Raw genomic sequence first — 23,713 nt, forward strand, 5'->3', positions numbered from 1 at the left:
TAGAAACAAAACAAATAAAGTCAACTAGCAACAAATAAATTAGCAAACTTTCTGATAACGACTTAATGACCTCATTGCAAGATACATTCATTTTCACAAAGTTTCTTATTGCTATACATATTAAATATTTTCATTACCACTTACTTATAAACAAGCAATATGAAGTATATTATGTTATGCCTGCCACTGAGGTAGGTTTGGGAATGGATAGGAATCTAGGGACAATGGTGGAGGGAATTTTACATTGGTGGTGGGATTGTTCTTGGAACAAATGTGTTATGAGCAACTATGTAATACATGGTCTTTAAATAAAGTAGTTTTTTGTTTGTTTGTTTTTGCTTTTGTTTTTGTTTTTGTTTTTGGGTCATGTCCCAGCAGTGCTCAGGGGTTACTCCTGGCTCTCTGCTCAGAAATCCCTCCTAGCAGGCTCAGGGGACCATATGGGATGCTGGGATTCAAACCACCAACCTTCTGCATGCAAGGCAAATGCCTTACCTCCACGCTATCTCTCTGGCCCCAGTTTGTTTTTTTCTTTAATATTTTAAAAACAAAAAGCAAAAGAACCTGCGAGGGAATTTCTACAGAAGAGGCTGGTTTTAGGAGAATAAGCTGAGAGTCAATAGTAAGGGATTGGGCAGGGGGCCACCAGAGAAATAGCACAGCAAGTATGATGCTTGCCTTCCATGCAGCCTACCTAGGTTTGATCTCCAGCATCTCATATATTCTCCTAATCCTTTCCCGGTGTGATTCCTGAGTACAGATCCAGAATAACCCCTGAGCACCACTGAGTGTGGCCCTCAAACAAAACAAAACAAGAAAAGCAAAACAAAGAGATAAGGATGCTTCATATCAGCCAAACAGAAGTACAATAGGAGCTTACCTCAAGCTAACATCCACTCTTGCCTCTTAAAACTCAGGGGTGGAGGGAGGACAACATTGGTGGTGGGAATGTCCCTGATTCAATGTCACTATGTACCTAAAATACTACTGTGAAAGATTTGTAATCCACTTTGGTCAAAATAAAAATTATTAATAAAAAATTAAAAAAAAAACCCTTATCAGATTAGGGACAGGAGAGATAGCTCAAAGGCTGGGGTGAAGAATTTGCATGTAGGAAACCCGGGTTTCATACTCATACTCTGCACCACATGCATGGTCCCCAAGCACCAAGCACCAAGCTGGAATGGGGGCAGCCCACACTTTCAGACATGGCCAAAAGTAACAAAACAAAAACAAAACAAAGAAGTTGAGCTGTGTGGGGGCCGGAGAGATAGCACAACAGCAAGGCATTTGCCTTGCATGAAGAAGGACAGTGGTTCGAATCCCGGCATCCCATATGGTCCCTGGGCACCACCAAGGACAATTTCTGAGTATAGAGCCAGGAGTAACCCCTGAGTGCTGCCAGGTGTGACCCAAAAACCAGTAAGTTGAGCTGTGGCAAATATAGCCATCTTGCCAAACAGCCAAGGCTAAATAGGAATGAGGTGCTTAAAATTTACATACTGCATAGTTGTAATACCAAGATGGGATGCTACTTAAACCAAGATGGGGCCTGCAGTAGCATCTGGATCTTTTTTTTTTTTTTTTTTTTTTTGGTTTTTGGGCCACACCCGGCAGTGCTCAGGGGTTCCTCCTGGCTGTCTGTTCAGAAATAGCTCCTGGCAGGCCGGGGGGACCATATAGGACACCGAGATTCGAACCAACCACCTTTGGTTCTGGATCGGCTGCTTGCAAGGCAAACGCCGCTGTGCTATCTCTCTGGATCATTTTAAGAATTTTACAGTCAGAGGCTGGAGCGATGGTGCAGTGGTAGGATATTTGCCTTGCACACAGCTGACGCAGGATGGACCACGGTTGGATACCTCTGCATCTTATATGGTCCCCCAAGCCAGGAGCAATTTCTGAGTGCATAGCCAGGAGTAATCCCTGAGCGTCATGGGGTGTGGCCCAAAAACCAAAAAAAATTTTTTTTCACAGTTTGATAAATGAGCTGATTTTAAAAAGAAGTTTTCCAGGGACAGGAAAGATATTATAAAGGTTAAGGCACTTCCTTGCCTTGCACCATCTGACCTTAGCTCAAATGCCCAGAACCACAAGGAGGCATTCCTGTGCACTGAGCCAAGAATAGCCCCTGAAACTGGGTGTTCTCAAAAGGTTTGAGACCATTCCAATAAGCAAAATATGTTCCATTTATTTATGTAATACTACAAAACAACCACACACACACACACACACACACAAAATAAAAACAGTTTATATACACAGCAATGTGGGTGAGTCTCAAAGTATTACTCAGCTAAGAACTCCAGAACCTAGAGAGTATATACAGTATAGATCCATTGATTAATTTCTGTAATGGGGATATAAACTGGAATGGTAAAATTTATATTTATATAGAGGAAATTAGCAATGAAAGCATTAACTGGACATATCAACAAGGGAGAATTGACTTGTGTGATAGAAATTCTTAATCAGTTTAGACCTGCCTATATAGATCAACAAATTTATCAAGGCCATTTTAGCATTTTTTTGCTATAAAATTGTACCTCAAATTTTTTCTTTATTTTTAATCATTGTAGGATACATTTACAAAGTTGTTCATGCTTGAGTTTTAGCTACACAGTGTTCAACACACATCTCTTCACCAGTGTATATTTCCCGCCACCAATGCCCCCAGTTTGCTCCCAACCCTGCCTCCCCCATACCTGTCTCTATGACAGACATCTTTTTTTTTTTTTTTTGGTTTTGGGCCACACCCAAAAACCCCTGAGCTCAGGGGTTACTCCTGGCTATGCGCTCAGAAGTTGCTCCTGGCTTGGGGGACCATATGGGACACCAGGGGATCGAACCTCGGTCCATCCAAGGCTAGCGCAGGCAAGGCAGGCACCTTACCTTTAGCGCCACTGCCCGGCCCCAAGCAGACATCTTTTCTCTCTCTCTCTTCTTTCTTTCTCTCCTCTCTCTCTCTCTCTCTTTCTCTCTCTCTCTCTCCCCCTCTCTCTCTCTCTACCCCTTTAATCTAGATATGATGGTCCCATTTAGAGATTGTCAAAGTTTTGAATTGCCTCACAAAAAAAAAAAAAAAATATATATATATATATATATATATACACACACACACTAAAAAACTACAACAATCAGCTTCTTGAAGCTTTATCCTTTGATAGGTTCAGGCACTATCTTTGTGCAAATCAAGTTTCCCTGGTGCATGCTTTTCTCTAGAAAATAATTAATTACCTCTTGATTTCACTTGCACATTTTTCTCTTCAGGCCAACAGAGCTTTTCAGGAGTTGCAATGCCCAGTCAGACCAAGGAGCCATGAATGACATGAAGCTGTGGGGGAAAGGAAGCATCAAGATGCCATTTATCAGCATACCGGTTCTTGACATTAAAAAATGCCAGCCAGAAATGTGGAAAGCAATAGCTTGTTCTCTGCAGATCAAACCTTGCCATAGTAAATCTCGAGGAAATATTATTTGCAAGTAAGTTTTATGGGAGGTTCAAATCCTGGAAAGTCTCCATCCACAGCCTATCATTAGGACTTTTCTCTCCCAACACTTGGCTTTATTGTCATTCCCACTTGCAAAATGCCTTCCCACATTTTTCTTTCTCTACTTAAAATATTCAGTGCCCCATCACCATTTGCCCCCTACCTATCATTGACCCTCCAAATACAGTCAGGTATGGGATGAACCCTGGGGATCCATTCTGATATATGTGTCATTGTGTGGACAATCTCATTACACAAACCTAGATTAGGTAACCTGCTTCACACCTCACCTGTTCGTGTAGCCCATTAGAAAAACCATTGCTTCTGGGCCACCATTGGCCACCATTGACCATGTATAAAGTGATGCATGCCTAACTGTGCCAGTCATTCCGAGGAAATCTCCCCAGATTTCTCTAATTGCTCCTCATTTCTACTTACCAAGATTGTTCTATATACCTTTACTTGCCTTTCTCTTCAGAGCTTTAATCCAAGTACCACTGAGTACCTGTAGTACACAGTTCTATTCTGTATATTTTAATGAGTCCTCTGTCTTATATCCTTCTAGACATTGCTCTCCTTTTAGAATTTATTCTTCATGATGCTTCTTTCTTCTTATATCCTCTTTACTCTGTTTTGGGATTAGCAATTCCCTAATAGGCAATAGATATTTGTTTGATAGGTGAAGAGTGAGTATAATCATTAAGGTGTATTCATAATAAGTATTTTATGAGTGGTTTGCCTAGGAGATCTAGGATAAAATTAAGATGAAACTTACTGTAAAAAAGAAAACCAAAAAACATTGAGTACATAGTAATCAATGTTAACTTCTCTTCAAATATCTTCTTTTTTTCTGAAAGTTTTTTTCCCCAAATCAAGTTTATATAACCCTAAGCTGTTGGTATAGTCCCAGTGCTGTTGGGTACTTGATTGAAGATCATTTCAACTCAGTCTTTCTCACAGAGGACTGATAAATGATAACTGTTACATGGCAAGCAAGAGGTAATGGGAAGTTAAAGCACAAAAAGTTTATCTTTCATGTAAACAAATTCCTATTGAAGACTAGGAAAAATATTAAGTAAGTAGACTTCCCTGCTGTTAGAAGCCAGACACATAATTTGTTGGTAGCTAAATATATTTATTTTTAAAGAAAGCAAGGGGAGGTGGATCAGTAGCACAGCAAGTAGGGCATGTGGCTGACCCAGGTTCAATCCCTAGCATCCCATATGGCCCCCTGCCCCCCCCCCTGAGCCCACCAGAAGTAATTTCTGAATGTAGAGCCAGGAGTAACCTCTGAGTGCGATGAAAGAAAGAAGCAAGCGACAAATGATCCAAAAGAAAAGACTTACGGGTCTGGAGAGATATCTCAGTGGGCTGTGAACACACTTTGCATGCTTAAGAAATGGGCTCAGTTCAGATACTACATGGTCCCCTAAGCAATGCCAGGTGCAAAAAGAAAAAAAAGGATTTGAGAGGAATAAAGACCAATCAATTACAAATTTCTTTTTAAAAACAGTTAAAAAAAATAATAACTATACTAATAGTAGTAACAGTAACTATAAAAATAAATGTTGGGACCAGAGAGAGAGCATGGAGGTAGGGTGTTTGCCTTGTATGCAGAGGATGGTGGTCTGAATTCTGGTATCCCATATGGTTCCCCCAAGCCTGCCAGGAGCGATTTCTGAGCATAGAACCAGGAGTAACCTCTGAGTGCTGCTGGGTATGACCCCAAAAAAACCTAAATAAATAAATAAATAAATGTTGAGCAAGCTCTGTTTTGTCAGGAAAGAAAATGTAAAGGATGCCTTAGAAGAATAATGCAGAGCTTATTTTTCAACACAAGGTCCTCCATCTAGATAAAGCCTCACTTTTTACACTGCAGTACATGCCACCAAATATGAGGGTCATGAGAATTTTTTTGGGGGGGGGTTTGTTTTTTTTTAATAATTTTTATTTTGACCAAAGTGGATTATAAATTTTTCACAGTAATATTTTAGGTACATAGTGACGTTGAATTGGGGCATTCCCACCATCAATGTTGTCCTCCCTCCACCCCTGTTGCCAGCATGCATCCCATATTCCCCTCCTTTGCCTGCTGGGCTGGTAATATAAGTGGCCCCCTCTGTGTCTAGCTTGTTGTAGATTGGGTATCAATTCTGTTGTCCTTGGCTTTGGATTTGGTGTTTAAGTCTGATTTTTTTTTTTTTGGTTTTTGGTTTTGGGGTCACACCTGGCAGTGCTCAGGGTTACTCCTGGCTCTACACTCAGAAATTGCTCCTGGCAGGCTCAGGGGACCATATGGGATGCCAGAATTTGAACCACCATCCTTCTGCATGCAAGGCAAATGCCCTACCTCTGTCCTATCACTCCAGCCCCAAGTCTGATCATCTTTTATTTCTACTCAATGTTCATATGAATGGTCTTGATACCCTCAATTATTTCCCCCTCAATTTATGAGGCAGAACAAGATGGTTCAAGTTATGTGGTTCTATTTGAAGAGAAAAGGGGGGGGCAAAAAACAAACAAACAAAAATGAGAGGAGTCCTTCTAGAAGTTATACATATCAATTTAAGAGAAGAAAGGAAAAAAAGGGAGGAAAATATAACAAGACAAAAAACATCAAAAAATAAAAAACCTTGGGGCCGGAGAGATAGCATGGAGGTAAGGCGTTTGCCTTTCATGTAAAAGGTCATCAGTTCAAATCCCGGCGTCCCATATGGTCCCCTGTGCTTGCCAGGAGCAATTTCTGAGCATGGAGCCAGGAGTAACCCCTGAGCACTGCTGGGTGAGACCCAAAAACCAAAAAAATAAAAAATAAAAATAAATAAATAAATAAATAAATAAATAACCTGAAAACCACCACAGCACCACAGCAATAAAGACAACCATCAAACAATAACCACAGTACCAAAATAATTTTTTTAAATGGGAAAAACAAACAACAACAAAATTCATTTGTGCTTCTCTCTCTCTCTCTCTCTCTCTCTCTCTCTCTCTCTCTCTCTCTCTCTCTCTCTCTCTCTCTCTCTCTCTTTCTCTCTTGCATAGGCGCAGTAAATATTAGGGAGATTAGAAAGGAAATTCCCTTGGCCTAAGAGATATAGGGTTTCTCTGCCCTTGAAGTATACTGTCATGGAATAACTACAGGCTTCGAAATTGCTCTTTTACTCTCCCCTAGCTCCTTTTGTGGTTTCTAGAAACTTTCCACTCAGTCGTGGATGATAAAATCAGGCCTCTGTAACTAGAGATCTTGGTATTTGCACAGGTCACTGTTGGAGCCTAGGATCGTGTCTTTCTTTATGTTTTGTTTTTTGTTTGGGGACCACACCCAGATGCTCAGTGGTTACTCCTGGCTATGCGTTCAGAAATTGCTCCTGGCTTGGGGGACCATATGGGAGGCTGGGAGATCAAATCACAGTCCATCCTAGGTCAGATGCATGCAAGGCAAACGCCTTACTACTACACCACCACTCCGGCCCCAAGAAGCCCTGTTCTGTTTACATTCCTAGCCAATTGTGAACATCATGAAGTGATGAAGTCTTGCTTTCTAGAAATCTTCAAAAATAGTTGATGTTGGCTAGACTCATGAAGGGGTTCCTAAAAGCTTATATTTGTATGTTTTCATGTTCAAGATCAGATTGTGTAGAGATTCTCAAGAAATGTGGGGATCAAAACAAATTTCCTGAAGACCACACAGCAGAAAGTATTTGTGAGCTTCTGTCACCCACAGATGACCTGGAGAGCTGTATACCTTTGGAAACATACCTCAGTGAGTACCGACAGACCTTGATCAATGTCATTTCTTTCACTGTCATTTCAAATCAGGGTCAGCATTAACCAAACTGTGTTATTCACAGAGCTGATTTCATCCCACTTCTCTTTATTTCTAAGAACTTAGCACAGGGGCCAGAGAGACAGCACAACGGTAAGGCGTTTGCCTTAGGTGCAGAAGGATGGTGGTTCGAATCCCGGCACCCCATATGGTCCCCCAAGCCTGCCAGGAGCGATTTCTGAGCGAAGAGCCAGGAGTAACCCCTGAGCACTGCCGGGTGTGACCCAAAAAAGAACTTAGCACACTGTCAAGTGAAGATTTACTGTACATTCATTTGCTTATATAGCTAGACATGCGAGTATCATACTGAGTGAAATGAGTCAGAGTGAGAGGCACAAAAATAGAATAAACATACTCACTTGTGGGATATTAAAAAATAGTATGAGAATAATAGCCAAAGTCAGTACAAATAAGGGCCAGAAGAACTGGTCCATGGTAGGAAGCTTGCCACAAAGAGCAAGAGACTGCAGTTAGGACAGAAAAGGAATTATTATGACAATAATAGTTGGAAATAATTATTCTGGACAAAAACTAGGTACTGAAAGGAGATAAAGTGATATGCATGATACCCTTTCAGTAACAGCATTGCAAATCACAGTGCCTAATGGGGAAAAAATGAATGAGAGAGAGAATAATATCTGCCACAGAGGCAGGCTGGTATGAAAGGTAGGAGGGAAACTGGGGACACTGATGGCAGGGATGGGTACTGGAACACTTATGACTGAAGTTCAACTGCTGTGTATGTAAATATTTTAGGGGATTACTATGTTACTCACCCTAAACTGATTGGTGATTGTGCCCTACCCTAGGGTGTGACCTGGCATTCTGCCCCCAACCTAGGGTAGTACCTGATTCTGCTTCCACCATTGGTTGGTATCTGATCCCACCATTGGGTGGTACCTGATTCTGGTGGATTAAAACAAGAGTCTGTGGAAGGCCAGGGCTTTTTGGCTGGAACTGAAGCTGAGTCTTTGGACTTCAGTCTTGTCCACCGAATAAAGCAAATATTTCAACGAGCTGACTGTCTGCGAGCTGTTTACCCGCCGTTTCCCGTTTCACCTCAGAACCGTCGGCTAGACAGGGTGGCAGACACGTGCTCCGAGCTGGAAGGGAAAGACCTCATCCTCCATCCCTCCATCAGTCAACCTCTTCAGGGGCTGACTTGCTACATTCAACCATGAGCAACTTTGTAACTGTATCTCATGATGATTCAATTAAAATATTTTTTAATTTTTAAATTTCTGCAAACTTATTCTACTTTGTTACAATTTTTCTTATTCATTAAACTTGTATTGTTTTGTCACACTTTAAAATACTATTAAGTTGTTGTTTTACAGTTGCAGGGCTCTGTCAAGATTTTAAACATTTCTTCCCAATTCTCCCCTTTACATTTGTCTCAGAAGAGCAATTGTCTGTGGAGAACATGTGGCTTAATGATAGCTACTTCAGCCAAAGACTTTTATTGTACTTGCTAGGTCTTTAGGTCTGGGGCAAGAATTGCTGCTTAAATTTATGTTTGTGGAACTGATTATCATATCAGTCAGAAAAAGGGGTGAGCCAGTTGTCAAGCAGGAACTCTAAGCTGTGAATCAGAGATATGCATTCTCAGATAATCAATTCCTTCTTCCTGCTCTCTCCTGGTCATGGTTTGATCAAGAGTATCAGTGAACCCAACTCTAGCATTGACTTGAACTATCCCTCCAAATAGAGAACCTGGACTCATGGTCTGTACTAGTACATGAAAATGGAACCTTTCTCTGTTTTGTTTTTGTTTTGTTTTGGCAGTGCTAAGAGTTGAACCCAGGGTCTCACACATGCAAACCAAGTGCTTTGCCACCTAGTACATCCCTGGTCCCTAAAAATGGAAGCTCTTTCTCTCTCTGTCAAATACTCCTGCCAAGATGTAGAAGAATAAGTTATTTTCTCATTGTGGGATACTGCAGCTAATTTATGGCAAGAAGAAACTGTGGTGGTAGAACCCTGGTGCAGGTGCGGGGGTACGTGGGGACGCGGTTAATAAACCAAACACAATGGAGTTGGTGTTTGAGCATCATCAGCACACATTAGAAATAAAAATTAGCCTAGAAATAAGTCATTATGACAATATCGTGGCTTCATCATTGAGACTCCAAGTCACTGCATGGCTATTGCAGGGACAGCCTGACATATCAGCCACATTTCCTCAAGACCCACAAACTTTGTCCATTAGCCTTGGGGAGAGAGCAGAAGAGAGGTTGAGAGGGCCTTGGCTAAGCTTCTGTGCCCTTGTGTAGAGCCCTCTGAGTCCTCTATGGCCTGAGCATGCCCCAGCACCCACTCAGGCTGCCCACTGTAGTCCTTCTCCCAAATTTCTTCTATCTCTCCTGGAGAGGGAGACCCTCCCAATTCTGGGAGGGGTCTATGAAAGGTAACAAAGGGGTTGCCTCAGGGGCAAAAAAGGGTTTGAGGGAAGGATTCAGCAAGATAAGCCAGAGTAGAAGGTGGCAGGAAATAGAGAACAGAAACAAGTTTAGATGCAGGGCAGCTTATGGAGCTTGCTTAAAAGGTTAGCATAGAAGCCACACATGATGGCTAGGGCCTTATTAATAATGCTGCTTATCTCCTGACTAATACTGACTGCTTGTGGATCATGTCCTCGCCACTACCCTGAACCCTAAGACCCACCAGCTGGAAGGGGGTGCAGGCACCTGTCCCGGCCAAGAAAGACCTCACCATCATCCAGAACCATCTAGATCTCTTATTAATTTAATTGATACTTCACCCACTTATAGTTCCAGTCCAGCCTGAGCACCACACACACTTGAACCTCAGTATTCTCATGAATTAGCACACTTTTAGTGTTTTGCCACACCTGCCAATGTTGGTGTAGCGTTGGGCAGGAGGGTCACTCTCCTGGGTACTCAGGGGACTACTCGGTGCCAGGGATTGGACTCAGGACTCTCACATACAAAGCATGTGATACAGTCTTTTGAATCATCTGCCCAGTTCTCACATGTTTCTTATATTAAGTGAAACTCTCACTTGCTCATCATTCTACAAGTTAGCAAATATAATCATGATCTGGAGCTCATCCAGCCTTAATAAATGATATCTTTATAGCTAAACTATGCTAAATTATCCTTCTTACTCTTTTTTTTATCCTTCTTACTCTTAAGTACCAGTGTGACCACCTACCCAAAATGTACCTGTCTACCTCTTACTCTCACTTTTTTTGAATTTTTCATTTACAGCGCGCGCGCGCGCACACACACACACACACACACACACACACACACACACACACACACGCACGCATGCGAGCTATTGGCTATTCCTCCATTATAAGGTAAACTATTTGAGATTTGTCTGTCTTGTTCACATCTGTTCCATATTTTAATCACCCAGCAAAGAAACTAAAAATATCTTTATGTGTGCTAATCTCTTCCTTGTCCTATACTTTGCATCATACCCAGGAGCTCTCCACTTGTTTACTCATATTTTATAGACCTCTGTCACCCTTTGGGGTCAGTTCAATCAATCTGTCATTATCTCTTTCAGGACCAAGTAACTTAGGTAACATTGTCGAAGAGGTGACTCACCCCTGTAATCCAAACCCTTGCCCTGCTAATGAGCTCTGTGAGGTGAACCGGAAAGGGTGCCCCACCGGGGATCTCTGCCTTCCCTACTCCTGTGTTCAAGGTAAGAGGGAGGTGAATGTGGCAGAGGGACAGACGAGCTTCCATGCTGCTTTATAGGGTTTGCCTTTGTAGCCCGATTACAAATGACTTTATTCTCTAAATGACTTTTTTATATAACGTTGGTTTTTTTCCTAATTAGCACTTTAGGGGCCGAAGCGGTGGCGCAAGCTGTAGGGTATTTGCCTTGCTTGTGCTAACCTAGGACGAACCACGTCCCATATGGTCCCCCAAGCCAGGAGCAATTTCTGAGCACTTAGCCAGGAGTAACCCGAGTGTAACGCGTATGCACCCCCACCAAGAAAAAAAAGCTAATTAGCACTTTAATGTTTTTTTGACATTTTTTCCAGTAATCAGAAGGCAGAAGAAAGGGCTAATGTAACATTCAGTGGTCTTTTAGATTGCAAACTAAGCCAAGTGAAAAACCTACTTTCATAATTTAAAACAATGGTTTGCAACTCTGCAGTCTAGTTAGTCTATAAGTATTGAAAGATTGAAAATAACTGACTTATAGGCTTTTTTTTAAGTAAAAACAGATTTTAATCAGATATACTGAGTGAGGAAGGGAAGAAAAAGAATGAGAGAGAGAGGGAGGGAGAGGGAGAGAGAGGGAGAAAGAGAGAGAGAGAGAGAGAGAGAGAGAGAGAGAGAGAGAGAGAGAGAGAGAGAGAGAGGATAACAAGTAATATGCTCAAGGGAAAGCACAGGCTTCTCCAAAAGTGGACAGAGCACCAATACACAACCTAGAATTAAAGTATGAAAGCACATATCTCAAGAGGAGAGATGCAGGTAGCATGTGCTCAGGTACCCAGGCAACACATGGGTCAATTTATAGACTAAAGGAAAGAGAACCTTGGTTTTCTGGAGACATACTTGATGGTCCTGAGGGGTCACTCCAAACTATGCTGGAATTCAAACTCAGGGCCTCACACTTGCAAGCAAGTGTTTTACTGCTCAGCCACATCTCTAGCTCAAGAAAAGAGAACCTAGAACCAACATTTTATTCTTTGTTTTCTATTTGAAAAAGAAATCACTTTTTATCACAAGAAATGGAGTATATAATAATCTCCTAAAAATTAATGTTGAGAATATTGAGGTTAGACCCTTCCCTTATATGTGGCCAAAATTGCTTTATTCCCAAGTACTTCATATGGCCCCAAGCATTGTTAGGCTATCCCTGAAAACAGAATCAGGAGTAAGGTATGTAAATACCTTACACACTGCTGGGCATGATCCTTAAAAAATATTTAATTTTGCATTGAATGCATGTGATTTTAAGATAAAAAAATTTAGCCTATAGGAGAATCTTGATACATTATTTCTCTGTAGGTCTTTCAAATATACTAGGCAGTATTTGGTAGCGTTTAGCTATTTTCCAATTGAAAATGTTTATTGTATTAGAGTGAATATTTTTAATATCAGTGAAAGAAAAGCGAACTAAGATTAACTTAAGTAAGCATAATATTTTAAAGGCTCACCAATAACATCTCAGCTAGAGTCATAATAAATTTTGATAATATTTTAAGTGAGTTGTTTCCTTAAGTTGACCCAAATATTTGGGGTTTTATATGTTAAGTTATTCTTATATTTCATCCCTAAAGTTTTCCCCAAGATTTTTCTAAAATCAGGTGTTCATACTTATTAGAATCAGGCCTTAAGTTCTATACCTAGGACACTGGAGAGAAGTGGGTCTGGAAGCAAACATTGATGTAGGAAATAATCCACACATACTAAAGAGGTGAAATGAATTCAACATGTAAGCCTTCTGCTCCTAAGAAGGAAGCACAGTAGAAGTCAGAAACACAAGAGAGCATTTTCCTGAGTCATGAGGTATTTATTAAGAAGGAACAGACCAGGGGCCATCGCAATAACACAGCAGTAGGGCATTTGCCTTGCACGCGACTGACCCAGGATGGACCTCGGATCAATCCTTCAGCGTCCCATATAGTCCCCCAAAGCCAGGAGCGATTTCTGAGTGCATGGCTGGGAGTAACCCCTAAACGTCACTGGGTGTCATAAAGAAAAAGTAAAGAAAAAAAAAAAGAAGGAACAGACCACATCCAGAGGTGGGATTAGGTCATCTAAACACCAATACAAGGTACTACATTCAAATGTGTTTGCAACCAATGAGTAGCAAAGCATATTCTGAGTGGGAATGACTCTGACACATACTCTTAAAAAGTATCTGTGATTGGGGCTGGAGAGATAGTATAGTGGGTAAGGTGCTTGCTTTGCTTGCAGCTGGCCTAAGTTCTGTCCCCAGCATTCCAAATGGTCCCCTAAGCACCACCAGGAGTAATTCCTGAGTCCAGAGCCGAAAACTACTGAGTATCACCAGATATGGGACCCCCATCAAGAAAAAGTATCTATGATTTAAAATACCTTCAAGAACACCAAAAGAATTTTTTTTAACTCCTACTAGTAGTTTTTTAGAAATATGGTCAACACTAGGATCTCTATCTTTAATCACCCATATCTCTGAAACAGGAAAATTTTATTTGAGATTATATGTTTTGGGCAGTGAACCAAAACATTTCCTTGGTTTGATAAAAATCCTGTTTCATGACCTTTAGCAGCCGCACACTATTTGTAAGCTGTGTGAAGTATACCCATTGTCATGGAGCAGTACTATCTGTCAGCTAATTTTCTCTTGTACAGGTTGCAAATTGGGAGAAGCTTCTGATTTCATCGTCCGTCAAGGAACACTCATCCAAGTGCCCTCATCTTCAGGGGAAGTTGGCTGTTACAAAATTTGCTCATGTGGACAAAGTGGACTTTTAGAAAATTGTATGGAGATGCACTGCATTGATCTCCAGAAGTCTTGTATTGTTGGGGGCAAAAGAAAAAGTGAGTTTTGAACTCTATTTGTTTATTGTTTTTTAATCATGAGATTTCTAAATTTTTTACCATACTTGGAATGTTCAGGGGATTTTCCTGATTCTATACTCATGAATCACTCCTAGTGGTGCTCAAGAGACTGTGTATGGTTCTGGGAGTCAAACAAGGGTCTGCCACGTGCATGGCAAGTGCCTTAACCCCTATACTATCCATTTGGCCCTGTTAAGCATCTTTAGCTTATCACTCTAACAATGATTTTATGTCAATATATGACCTCAAATCTGTTTTTCAAAAAATGAAACTTTTAGATGTATCCTACACCACACAGATTTCAGTTTTACATTCAGTTTCTTGTGGAGCTGAAACTGCAATGGGAGTTGCATGGGATAGGAGAGAAATATTCACCACAAAATGAGCAGGTGAAGGCCAAAGAAACAGAACAAAGGTTGAAAATTACCCTGCATGTGGTCAACTCCAATTATATCCCCTGTACTGCACATGGTTTCCTGAACCATCCCATAAATGACCACTGAGCACCTCTGGGTAAGGCATCAGGAATCTTTGATCCAAAGTTAGCTTTAGAACTGATCATAGAAGGAAAGTTCTAGAAGGAGCAAAAGAGTCCTAAGAGCAGAAAAGGCATTCAGAAGGTCTGGAGCAATAACACAATTAGTAAAATGCTTGTCTTGCATGCAGTAAAATCACTTTAGATATCTCACTTCTCCTATGGTCCCTCAAGTATCTCCAGGACTGATTCCTGAGTGCAGAGCCATTGTGCATCTCCTGAAAAAAAATTTTTTAAGAAGAGGCATTCAGAGACATTGTCAGAGACATAGGACTAATCTAGTGGGGCCAGTAAATCAGGTGAATGGAGGGACATGGAGGGAGATCAGTAGGAGACTGTTCAGAAGTCTTCTTCCCAGAGTGTCCAAGCATGCACCGTGTCCTATACTATTGAGTCATTAGTATGATCTGTAGCTTTCAGTTCAAGCTATAGAGAAAACATGCTGCTCTCTCTCTCTCCTTTTCTTCTTCCTCCCTCCCTCCTTCCCTTCCTCTCTCTCCCTCTGCCTCTCTCAGGCCACGGAGCATCCTTCAGTATCGACTGCAATGTCTGCTCTTGTTTCGCTGGCAATGTGGTGTGTTCTACCCGCCTATGCTTGAGTGAGCACAGCTCAGAAGATGACCAGAGGACCTTCACAGGTACTGCTCCCCAAAATTGCCCATTGTCCCACAGGGATGCATCTGGCCTTGCCTTAACTGTATGTTTACTTCAGAAATTACAGTTGGACCAGATCAGTGGGTAGAGTGTAGGGCATTTACCTTATGCACTCCCTACCCAGGTACAATCTCTGCCACTACAATCATCCCCAAGCCTGTGTGGCCCAAAAATCAGATAGGTAGGTAGAGAAAAGAAAAGGAAAAAGAGAGAGAGAAATGAAAGGAAGGAAGGAAGGAAGGAAGGAAGGAAGGAAGGAAGGAAGGAAGGAAGGAAGGAGGGAGGGAGGGAGGGAGGGAGGGAGGGAGGGAGGGAGGGAGGGAGGGAGGGAGGGAGGGGGGGGAAGGGAGGGAGGGAGGGAGGGAGGAAAGAAAGAAAGAAAGAAAGAAAGAAAGAAAGAAAGAAAGAAAGAAAGAAAGAAAGAAAGAAAGAAAGAAAGAAAGAAAGAAAGAAAGAAAGAAAGAAAGAAAGAAAGAAAGAAAGAAAGAAAGAAAGAAAGAAAGAAAGAAAGAAAGAAAAGAGAGAGAGAGAGGGAGGGAGGGAGGGAGGGAGAAAGGAAGGAGGGAGGGAGGGAAGGAAGGAAGGGGAGGGAGGAAGGAAGGAAGAGGGAAAGTGATTTTCTTTCTCTGAGAGGGAGGGAGGAAGGGAGGGATGAAGGGAGGGAGGGAGAAGGAAGGAAGGAAGGAAGGAAGGAAGGAAGGAAGGAAGGAAGGAAGGAAGGAAGGAAGGAAGGAAGGAAGGAAGGAAGGAAGGGAAGAAGGGAGGAAGGAAGGAAGGAAGGAAGGAAGGAAGGAAGGAAGGAAGGAAGGAAGGAAGGAAGGGAAGAAGGGAGGAAGAAAGGGAGGGAGGGAGGGAGGGAGGGAAGGATGGAGGGAGGGAGGGAAGAAAAGCAATTTTCTTTCTCTGGATCACCCTTTCTCAGAGTTAAACTAATTGACTTGTTTTTAGATATTTTGTTTTGTTTTGATTTTTTGGGCTACACCCAGAGTCAGAGGTTACTCCTGGCAGGCTCAGGGGACCATATGGGATGCCAGGGATCAAACCCAGGTTCATCCTGGGTCAACCGCATGCAAGGCAAATGCCCTAACGCTATGCTTTTGCTCCAGCCTAATTGACTTCTTAGTGCCTTTCCAGTACAATATAATGGAATTCCTTGATTCAGAAAGCATAGGACCTGTGTCAAGGATAGTTTTTGTAGAATGGAACTTTTCTCTCTGCTAAAATACTGCACAAAATCCTACTATGGGTTTTCTAATTTTGTTTCTGTTACTATGTTTTGTCTCACTGTCTTCTTTCTTGGCCTGCCTTAGCATACTGATTCATCTAGGCTCCCACGAATAGTACTATCCAAGAATAGTATTTTCTCAACTTTTCTATGATCCATGCTGCTTTTCACAGCAATTTGAGTAGAAAACCTGGTGAGCTGAAATAGTCTGCAATGAAGCCACAGTTGCCAATAACATCAGTCCAGTCTCCTGATATCACTTGGTATCTGTTTTGTATTGGACCTGAAAGCAACCTTGGTTAAGGAAAAAGAGGCAGCAGACAGCTGCTTGTCCCATTTCCTGTTGCCATGGCAGCCTCATCCTTTCCTTTCCCGGAAACAGTATCACACAGGGAGCAGGTGGGACAAAACAGGGAGGGGCTATAAGCCCAGTGTTTCCCAAAATTGGGGTGGGGGGATTTGCTGGAGCTATCTGGAAATGGTAGTAGTTGTAGGGGTAATTTGGGAATGCTTTCTTTTTATTCACTAAAAGAAGGTAAACTTCAGGGATGGAGCAATAGTACAGAGGATAGGGTGCTTGCTTTGCACACTCCTTAACTGAGTTTAGTTCCTGGCCCCTCATGTGGTCTGAGCACCACCAGCAATGATGCCTAGGCAGAGACAGGAGTAAGTCCTGAGCAGAGCCAGGTGTGGCTCAAAAACAAAAACAGAAAAGGCAGATTTCTAGGGCAGAAGGAGGTGACATTTTTTTTTTCTTTCTGAAAAGGAAATGGTAGGTCAATTATATTTGGAGAACTCTGATCTAGCCCATTGAGAATTAAAAGATTAGAAAGAAGTGAATGAGTCTTTTTTTAATATATATCTTTATTTAAACAGCTTGATTACAAATATGATTGTAGTTGGGTTTCAGTCATGCAAAGAACACCCACCTTCACCAGTGCAATATTCCCATCACCAGTGCAACATTCCCATCACCAATGTCCCAGATCTCCCTCCTCCCCACCCCACCCCCACCTGTACTCGTCTTAAAAACAGGACTTAATACACCCTATCCACTTTCCATTTTATTGAGTACCAGCATTTGCTGTAACCTTTTCATTGTCTTCATTACCGTCCTCTCCTGAACTACTTACTGTTTAAAGACACTATAAAAACAAACAGGGATGAAGAGTACGCTAAAGATTTACACAGAAAAGAGGCCACACAGACCATACAGCCAGTAGGGTACTTACCTTTCATGCAACTGACCCAATTTAATTACCAGTTCCACATATAGTGCCCTGAAAACAGAGCCAGGGGTATCCCCTGAACATCACTAGGTGTGGCCCAAATAAAGCCCCCACAAGAAAAATGTTTTAATATTTACACTAAAAATTTAAGTATTTATCCACTTATATCTAAATATTTTAGAGGATAAACTTTATAACTAACTAGCTTTTTTACAATTTATTTCCTGTGTCCTGTACAAATAAAAAGTTTTTATGTTCTACATCAGTTTTTCATATTCTGTGATAAACAATCTCATGACTATTTAGTGAGGAGACTAAAGAAATTTTACCACATTTTTTGTTTGTTTGTTTTGCCACATTGCACAGTGCTCAGGGTTAACTCCTGGTTCTGTGATCAGGAGTTACTCCTGGCAGTGCTCATGGGACCATATGGGATGCTGGGGATCAAACCTGGGCACATAAAAGACAAGTGCCTTACCTACTGTTCTATTGTTTTGGCTGCAGATACATATATAGGACTCAGATAAAGTCCCAATCCACATCTAACTCATATGTTTGTAAAAATTCATGTCTCTGTTTTTTATGCTACTATAATTTCCTACGTTGTCTTCTTGTTTTCCCCCCTCCCCAAGGAAGGAGAGCAGAAGGAACCTAGGTGAGGCTTTTATCACCTTCATTCTTTGTCCTGTTTCTTCATGGTTTTTTTTGTTTGTTTGTTTGTTTGTTTTTTAGGCCACACCCATTTGATGCTCAGGGGTTACTCCTGGCTAAGCACTCAGAAATCGCCCCTGGCTTGGGGGGACCATATGAGACGCCAGGGGATCGAACCGCAGTCCTTCCTTGGCTAGTGCTTGCAAGGCAGACACCTTACCTCCAGCGCCACCTCGCCGGCCCCCTTCATGTTATTTTTTAAGATCCAGAAATTTCTCAAAACCATACTTCAAATAACTGAGCTCTAGATTTACGTGATAGCTTGGGAGAAACTTTCCTAGCTGAAATTTAGTTTACGGGGTTTCTGCCTTTGAAACCAACATCTAAAGCCCTTTACCAGCTGATAGTCGATAAAGTAAAGGAAAGTATCTTTCAGATGATGCCCTTTCAGATCCCTGCTCATTCTAAAACCAGGCCAGATTGGAAGCCTGTGTATATGTCTTTGTATGTGACAGTTCCTGATTCCATGTTGACCCGAGATCGCCATGTGATTGTGTGCATGATGGGTCCCTGACAGAGGAGGGTTGGTACATGACCAGTGCCCATGGTGAAGCTCTCTTGCTCTCCTCAGGCCTGCCGTGTAACTGTGCGGATCAATTTGTGCCCGTGTGTGGGCAGAACGGGCGCACCTATCCCAGTGCCTGCATCGCTCGCTGTGTGGGCCTCCAGGACCATCAGTTTGAATTTGGCTCGTGTATCTCAAAGGATCCATGTAATCCTAACCCCTGCCCCAAAAACCAAAGGTAAGCTGGTGGCATCTTCTCTTTTTCAACCATAGATCAGCACTTGCACAAGATCCCCTTGAAACAAGGTCGTGAAAATACAAAGATGAATTCAACAGGTCTCTGCCTGAAGCATTTGGAGTCTGGTAGAGCAGTAGATGCAGCTAGGAATAAGCCTGGGAGAACATGCCTTTTAACTCCAAAGGAGAGTGCAGAAAAGTAGTGTTGGTGAGGCAGAGAATAAGAGGAGCAAAAATCTTGGCTACTGGCAACCAGAAGACATGGCATGTGTATAGACTGTAGCTGTGTGAGGCCAGGGGAGGAAGCAGATGAAATGAGTTAAATGGGCGTGTTCAGATAATTAGCTCTGTAGACTGAGTAGTGAGAAAGTTTCTATGACCTATCTAACTCCAGTGTTGGGATTGGAACTAGAAAATCTCTAGAAACATTTCATCCAAAGCCAAGTTTTTTAAATTTATTTGGCTTACTGCCTCCTTTGGGGGTGGGGGGAAGAATCACTTTCTGGCCCTCTGGAAATCTTCCTTCTTTTAATGAACAAGCAGAAAGCATCCCTCAATTGTATCTGAGGTGACTATTGCCCCCAGGATCATTCCAGGTCAGATTGTATAAAAAAGGACATACAGGACATACAGGAGGCTAGAGGGATAGCGCAGCAGTATGGCGTTTGCCTTGCATGCAGCTGACCCAGGACAGACCTCAGTTTGATCTCGGCATCTCATATGGTCCCCCAAGTCAGGAGCAATTTCTGAGTGCATAGCCAGGAGTAACCCCTGAGCGTCACTTGGTGTGGCCCAAAAACCAAATAAAAACAAAAAACAGAACGTACAGGGCCGGAGCAATAACGCAGCGGTAGGGTGTTTGCCTTGCATGTGGCTGACCCAGGACGTACTTGGGTTCCATCCTCGCATCCCATATGGTCCCCGAGTCAGGAGTGATTTCTGAGTACATAGCCAGGAGTAATACCTGAGCATCAGGGGGTGTGGCCCAAAAACCAAAATTTAATTTTAAAAAAAAAAAGGACATACCAGCCTTGAACCCTGGATCCCAAACATAAAATCGGCACAGTTCTTCACAACAGCTACAGGAAACAAATCCCATCCGGGACATCCTTAATACCACTGGGCCACCAGAAGTGCCAGCTCTAATATGATATCCTGACAACAAGGAAAATGGGAACAACTTGACCTAAGAACAGGTTATCCTACTTCACCAGCTAACAATAAGGCAAAATCAGAAGACTTGTCACCCTTTGGTAGGTCCAAAAGCCAAGATCGCGATTTACAGATGACTGACTGCTAGAACCATGACCAGACTGAATATATCTTGATACCAATAGAAAAAGCCCTAGTCTAGGGTTTGAACTACGACCCGCACAACAACCATGATCCCCAGTTCCAAAGGTCTGGCAAAGACAATTGCAACGGAATGGGGCTTTAGGAAACACAATGAAAGACGCTATCCTAGGTTCCATCGTAGGATCAGTGCAAAGACCAAGACCACCAACCACAGAAGATGGATTAAAATGACACTGAGGGAACAGAACTTCTAGAATCTAGAACCACAAAGAAAGACATAAGTCCCACTCCTGGACCTGTGCAGATACTGAGATCTCTAGATACAGAGGTCTTATTTCATCACCCAGGACGGAGCAGAAATCTTCCAAACAACACGAAAGCACCACCAGGAGAGTAAATGAACCTGAACGGAGTCTATAGTTAATCCTGTGACAATATACTCCAAGGGTGGAGAAACTCCATAGCGCTTAGGCAAAGTGAATTCCTTTTCGAATGACCCCAATATTTGCTGTGCCAGTGCAGGAGGGGAAAAAAAAGGCAAAAAGAAGCACAAAACGTTTTTTATTTTTTATATATATATTTTGGTTTTTGGGCCACACCTGGCAGTGCTCAGGGGTTACTCCTGGCTGTCTGCTCAGAAATAGCTCCTGGCAGGCACGGGGGACCATATGGGACACCGGGATTCGAACCAACCACCTTTGGTCCTGGATCGGCTGCTTGCAAGGCAAACGCCGCTGTGCTATCTCTCGGGGCCCTATCTATCTACTTTTTGTTGATTTCTTTGTTTTGGTGTGGCTATTGAAGTTGTTGTCCCCATTTATATTTATTTTTTTTCTTCTTTTCTTTTCTTTCTTTATGTGCTCTGCCATGTTTTTTAACTCAAGACCATGGTTTTTTTGTGGTGCCTATCATTATCACTGGAGTGCTCACTGGATATTTGACACTTCTTTTTGTACTGTTGGGGTGTTTCACCTTCTTTTTCTCCTTCGTCTCTCAAACCGACAATGAGAGCCTCTAGAAGGATTCCACCCATTTTCGGTGTATTAGACTTTTACCCCAGTTTATTACTTTTCTCTTCTTCAAATAAAATCACATAACTTGAACTATGTAGTCCTGCCTCCCAGTTAGAGGGGGAAATAAGGAAGGCACCAAGACCAAGACTACTAAGTACTAAGTACTACTAAGCTAGGTACAGAGGGGACCACATATTCTCGCAGCCCCTTGGGTGAGGAAGGAGGTAGGATGAACACGGAAGTGTAGGGAGGACAAATCGGTGATGGGAACCCCCCCTGATTTTATGTAAATATGTACCTATAATATTATTGTCTACAATATGTAAGCCAAAACGATCAAAATAAAAATTATATTAAAAAAAGAAAAAAAATCAAAAGTCAAATTTCAGGCACTTAGATTTTATACTATTATCTTATGAATTTGCAATTATTTCTTTCATAAAATATTTTTGCATTTTCCAATATTTCTCCAATAAGTATTCATTTTTATAGGTATAGAAACCAGTAAATTCCATTAATCTACCTATACTTTCCAAATCAACTATTTATTACTTTGAGCAAATTATTAGTCAAATTAACTTTGCCACAGCAATTTCTGAAGGAATGAGAGCCTATGGTTACTAATTACAACTTAAATGTTCTTTTTTTTTTTTCAACTTAAAATCTCTATGGGCTCTCTTCTGAATAGAGAACTACATCCACAGAGTATATTCATAAAGAATTTGTATAAGTCTTTTACTTTGGGTTAATGTTCATGTGAGTTGAAACTACACGATTATATACTTTAAAAAAAAAAAAAAAAAAAGGACATACAAATGGATTTGGCTTTAGGGGTTTTGTGCCTCCTGTGCTAGAGTTTCCTAAGGTAATTCCTGGTGATATTCATCCAAGAAGGTGTGTAGTGCTGTGCTCAGGCTGAGTGCTAGGGTCACTAGAGCGCCTCCCAGTGGTATTGGAGCTGTGTGCAGTGCTGGAGATGATAAAATCCAGAGCCTCCTGCATGCAAGGCATATCTTTTTAAATGATTTTTAAACACTTGGAAAAGGCGCTTTTATTAGTTAGGGCAAGTAAATATTACTATTGTCACAAACATCAAATATTAGCATTTTGTCAACATCAAAGTCCAAATACAGAGACTAGAGCAGTAGTACAGTGGGTAGGGTGATTGCCTTGCATACAGATGGTTTCCCAAGCCTGCTAGAAGTGATTCCTGAGCACAATGCTAGGAGTAAGCCCTGAACACAGCAGAGTGTGGCCTCAAAGCAAAACAAACAAACAAAAAAACTAAAAGAAAAGTTCATATACAGTCCATTTGAAGTTCAAAAACTCTTTATGTGGTCTAGTGTATTTCCAGGAGATTCAGACTCAGCCTTCTTTGCCCTCTAGCCCCACACAGGTCTCTGTCACAGCATTTTGTCAGCAAATACAAGGAAGAGGGAGGTATTCAAGTGGTATCTCTCTGTCTCTCTCTCTCTCTCTCTCTTTCTTCCTCTCTCTTTCTCTCCTCTTTCATAGGCACATTCCATTGTGTGAAACTCTGTGCCTATGTCACAATACTAATGTTTTTCAGATGCATACCCAAACCACAGGTCTGCCTGACAACTTTCGAGAAGTTTGGGTGTAGCCAATATGAATGTTTGCCAAGGCAGCTCACCTGCGATCAGGACCGAGATCCTGTGTGTGACACAAACCACATGGAACATAACAACCTCTGCACTTTGTACCAGAGAGGGAAAAGTCTCCTCTACAAAGGTCCCTGCCAGGTACGGGTGTTTAGCTGGCCAGCCCGAGGTCACTGAACATAAAATTGGGTTATGTTCTTTTATATATGAAATCAGCATAAGAAAAGGAAAGGATCGTCTATGTCTTCTGTCATATCTAAAGGACTTAGTCCCCGAGCAGGAGACATCCCATAACTGGCTAAGATTCTCTTGTTCATATAGGTACCTGTGTGTCTCTAAGATAGCTGCAGTGGGCTCTGGGGGAGCAAGTGTGGAATCTTTCTTCACTTCCCATGGCTCTGTGTGTCCTCAGTAGTCAACAGTTCAGGAAGATGTGAGTTAAATCAACAGGAAAAGAGTTCCTTTCCTACTCTCTTCATCATCTGTTCCTTCCACTAAAATGAGCCCTTCCTAATACTGAAAGTGGGTGAAAATTCCTCAGACTGTCTTCTTGAATTATTTTCTCTTTCAAACTTTGGAGGTTATGAAATCTGTATTTGCTTCAAAAAATAATCCCAAAGACAACTCCACCAAAGTATTCTACATACTCCATTATTGTGGAGCCTCCTTCTGGGAGACATTCCAGCAGTATGTTCCCAGCATCCTTCACCACAGTCAACCAGCATCAGCCATGATCTTGTCCCACTCTGGTCTGTCATGATCACATCTCACTCTGCTCTGTGCCATCATCACATCTCACCCTGGTCTGTGCCAAGATAGCATTT

At 41.9% G+C, this 23,713-nt stretch overlaps 1 protein-coding gene across 1 annotated transcript in view; it reads left to right on the top strand.

Moving 5' to 3' along the window:
- Positions 1-23,713, top strand: part of RECK (reversion inducing cysteine rich protein with kazal motifs) — an 82,367-nt gene that overhangs the window by 52,157 nt on the left and 6,497 nt on the right. Inside the window, exons 13-19 of the mRNA XM_049772428.1 lie at positions 3,271-3,483; positions 7,121-7,257; positions 10,858-10,998; positions 13,653-13,841; positions 14,913-15,035; positions 18,788-18,959; positions 22,838-23,030. Of these exons, the coding sequence (XP_049628385.1) occupies positions 3,271-3,483; positions 7,121-7,257; positions 10,858-10,998; positions 13,653-13,841; positions 14,913-15,035; positions 18,788-18,959; positions 22,838-23,030 (1,168 nt within the window). The remainder of the gene's footprint in view (positions 1-3,270; positions 3,484-7,120; positions 7,258-10,857; positions 10,999-13,652; positions 13,842-14,912; positions 15,036-18,787; positions 18,960-22,837; positions 23,031-23,713) is intronic.

The sequence above is a fragment of the Suncus etruscus genome, chromosome 1 (genome assembly GCF_024139225.1).
Source record: "Suncus etruscus isolate mSunEtr1 chromosome 1, mSunEtr1.pri.cur, whole genome shotgun sequence".
Classification (NCBI taxonomy): Eukaryota; Metazoa; Chordata; class Mammalia; order Eulipotyphla; family Soricidae; genus Suncus; species Suncus etruscus.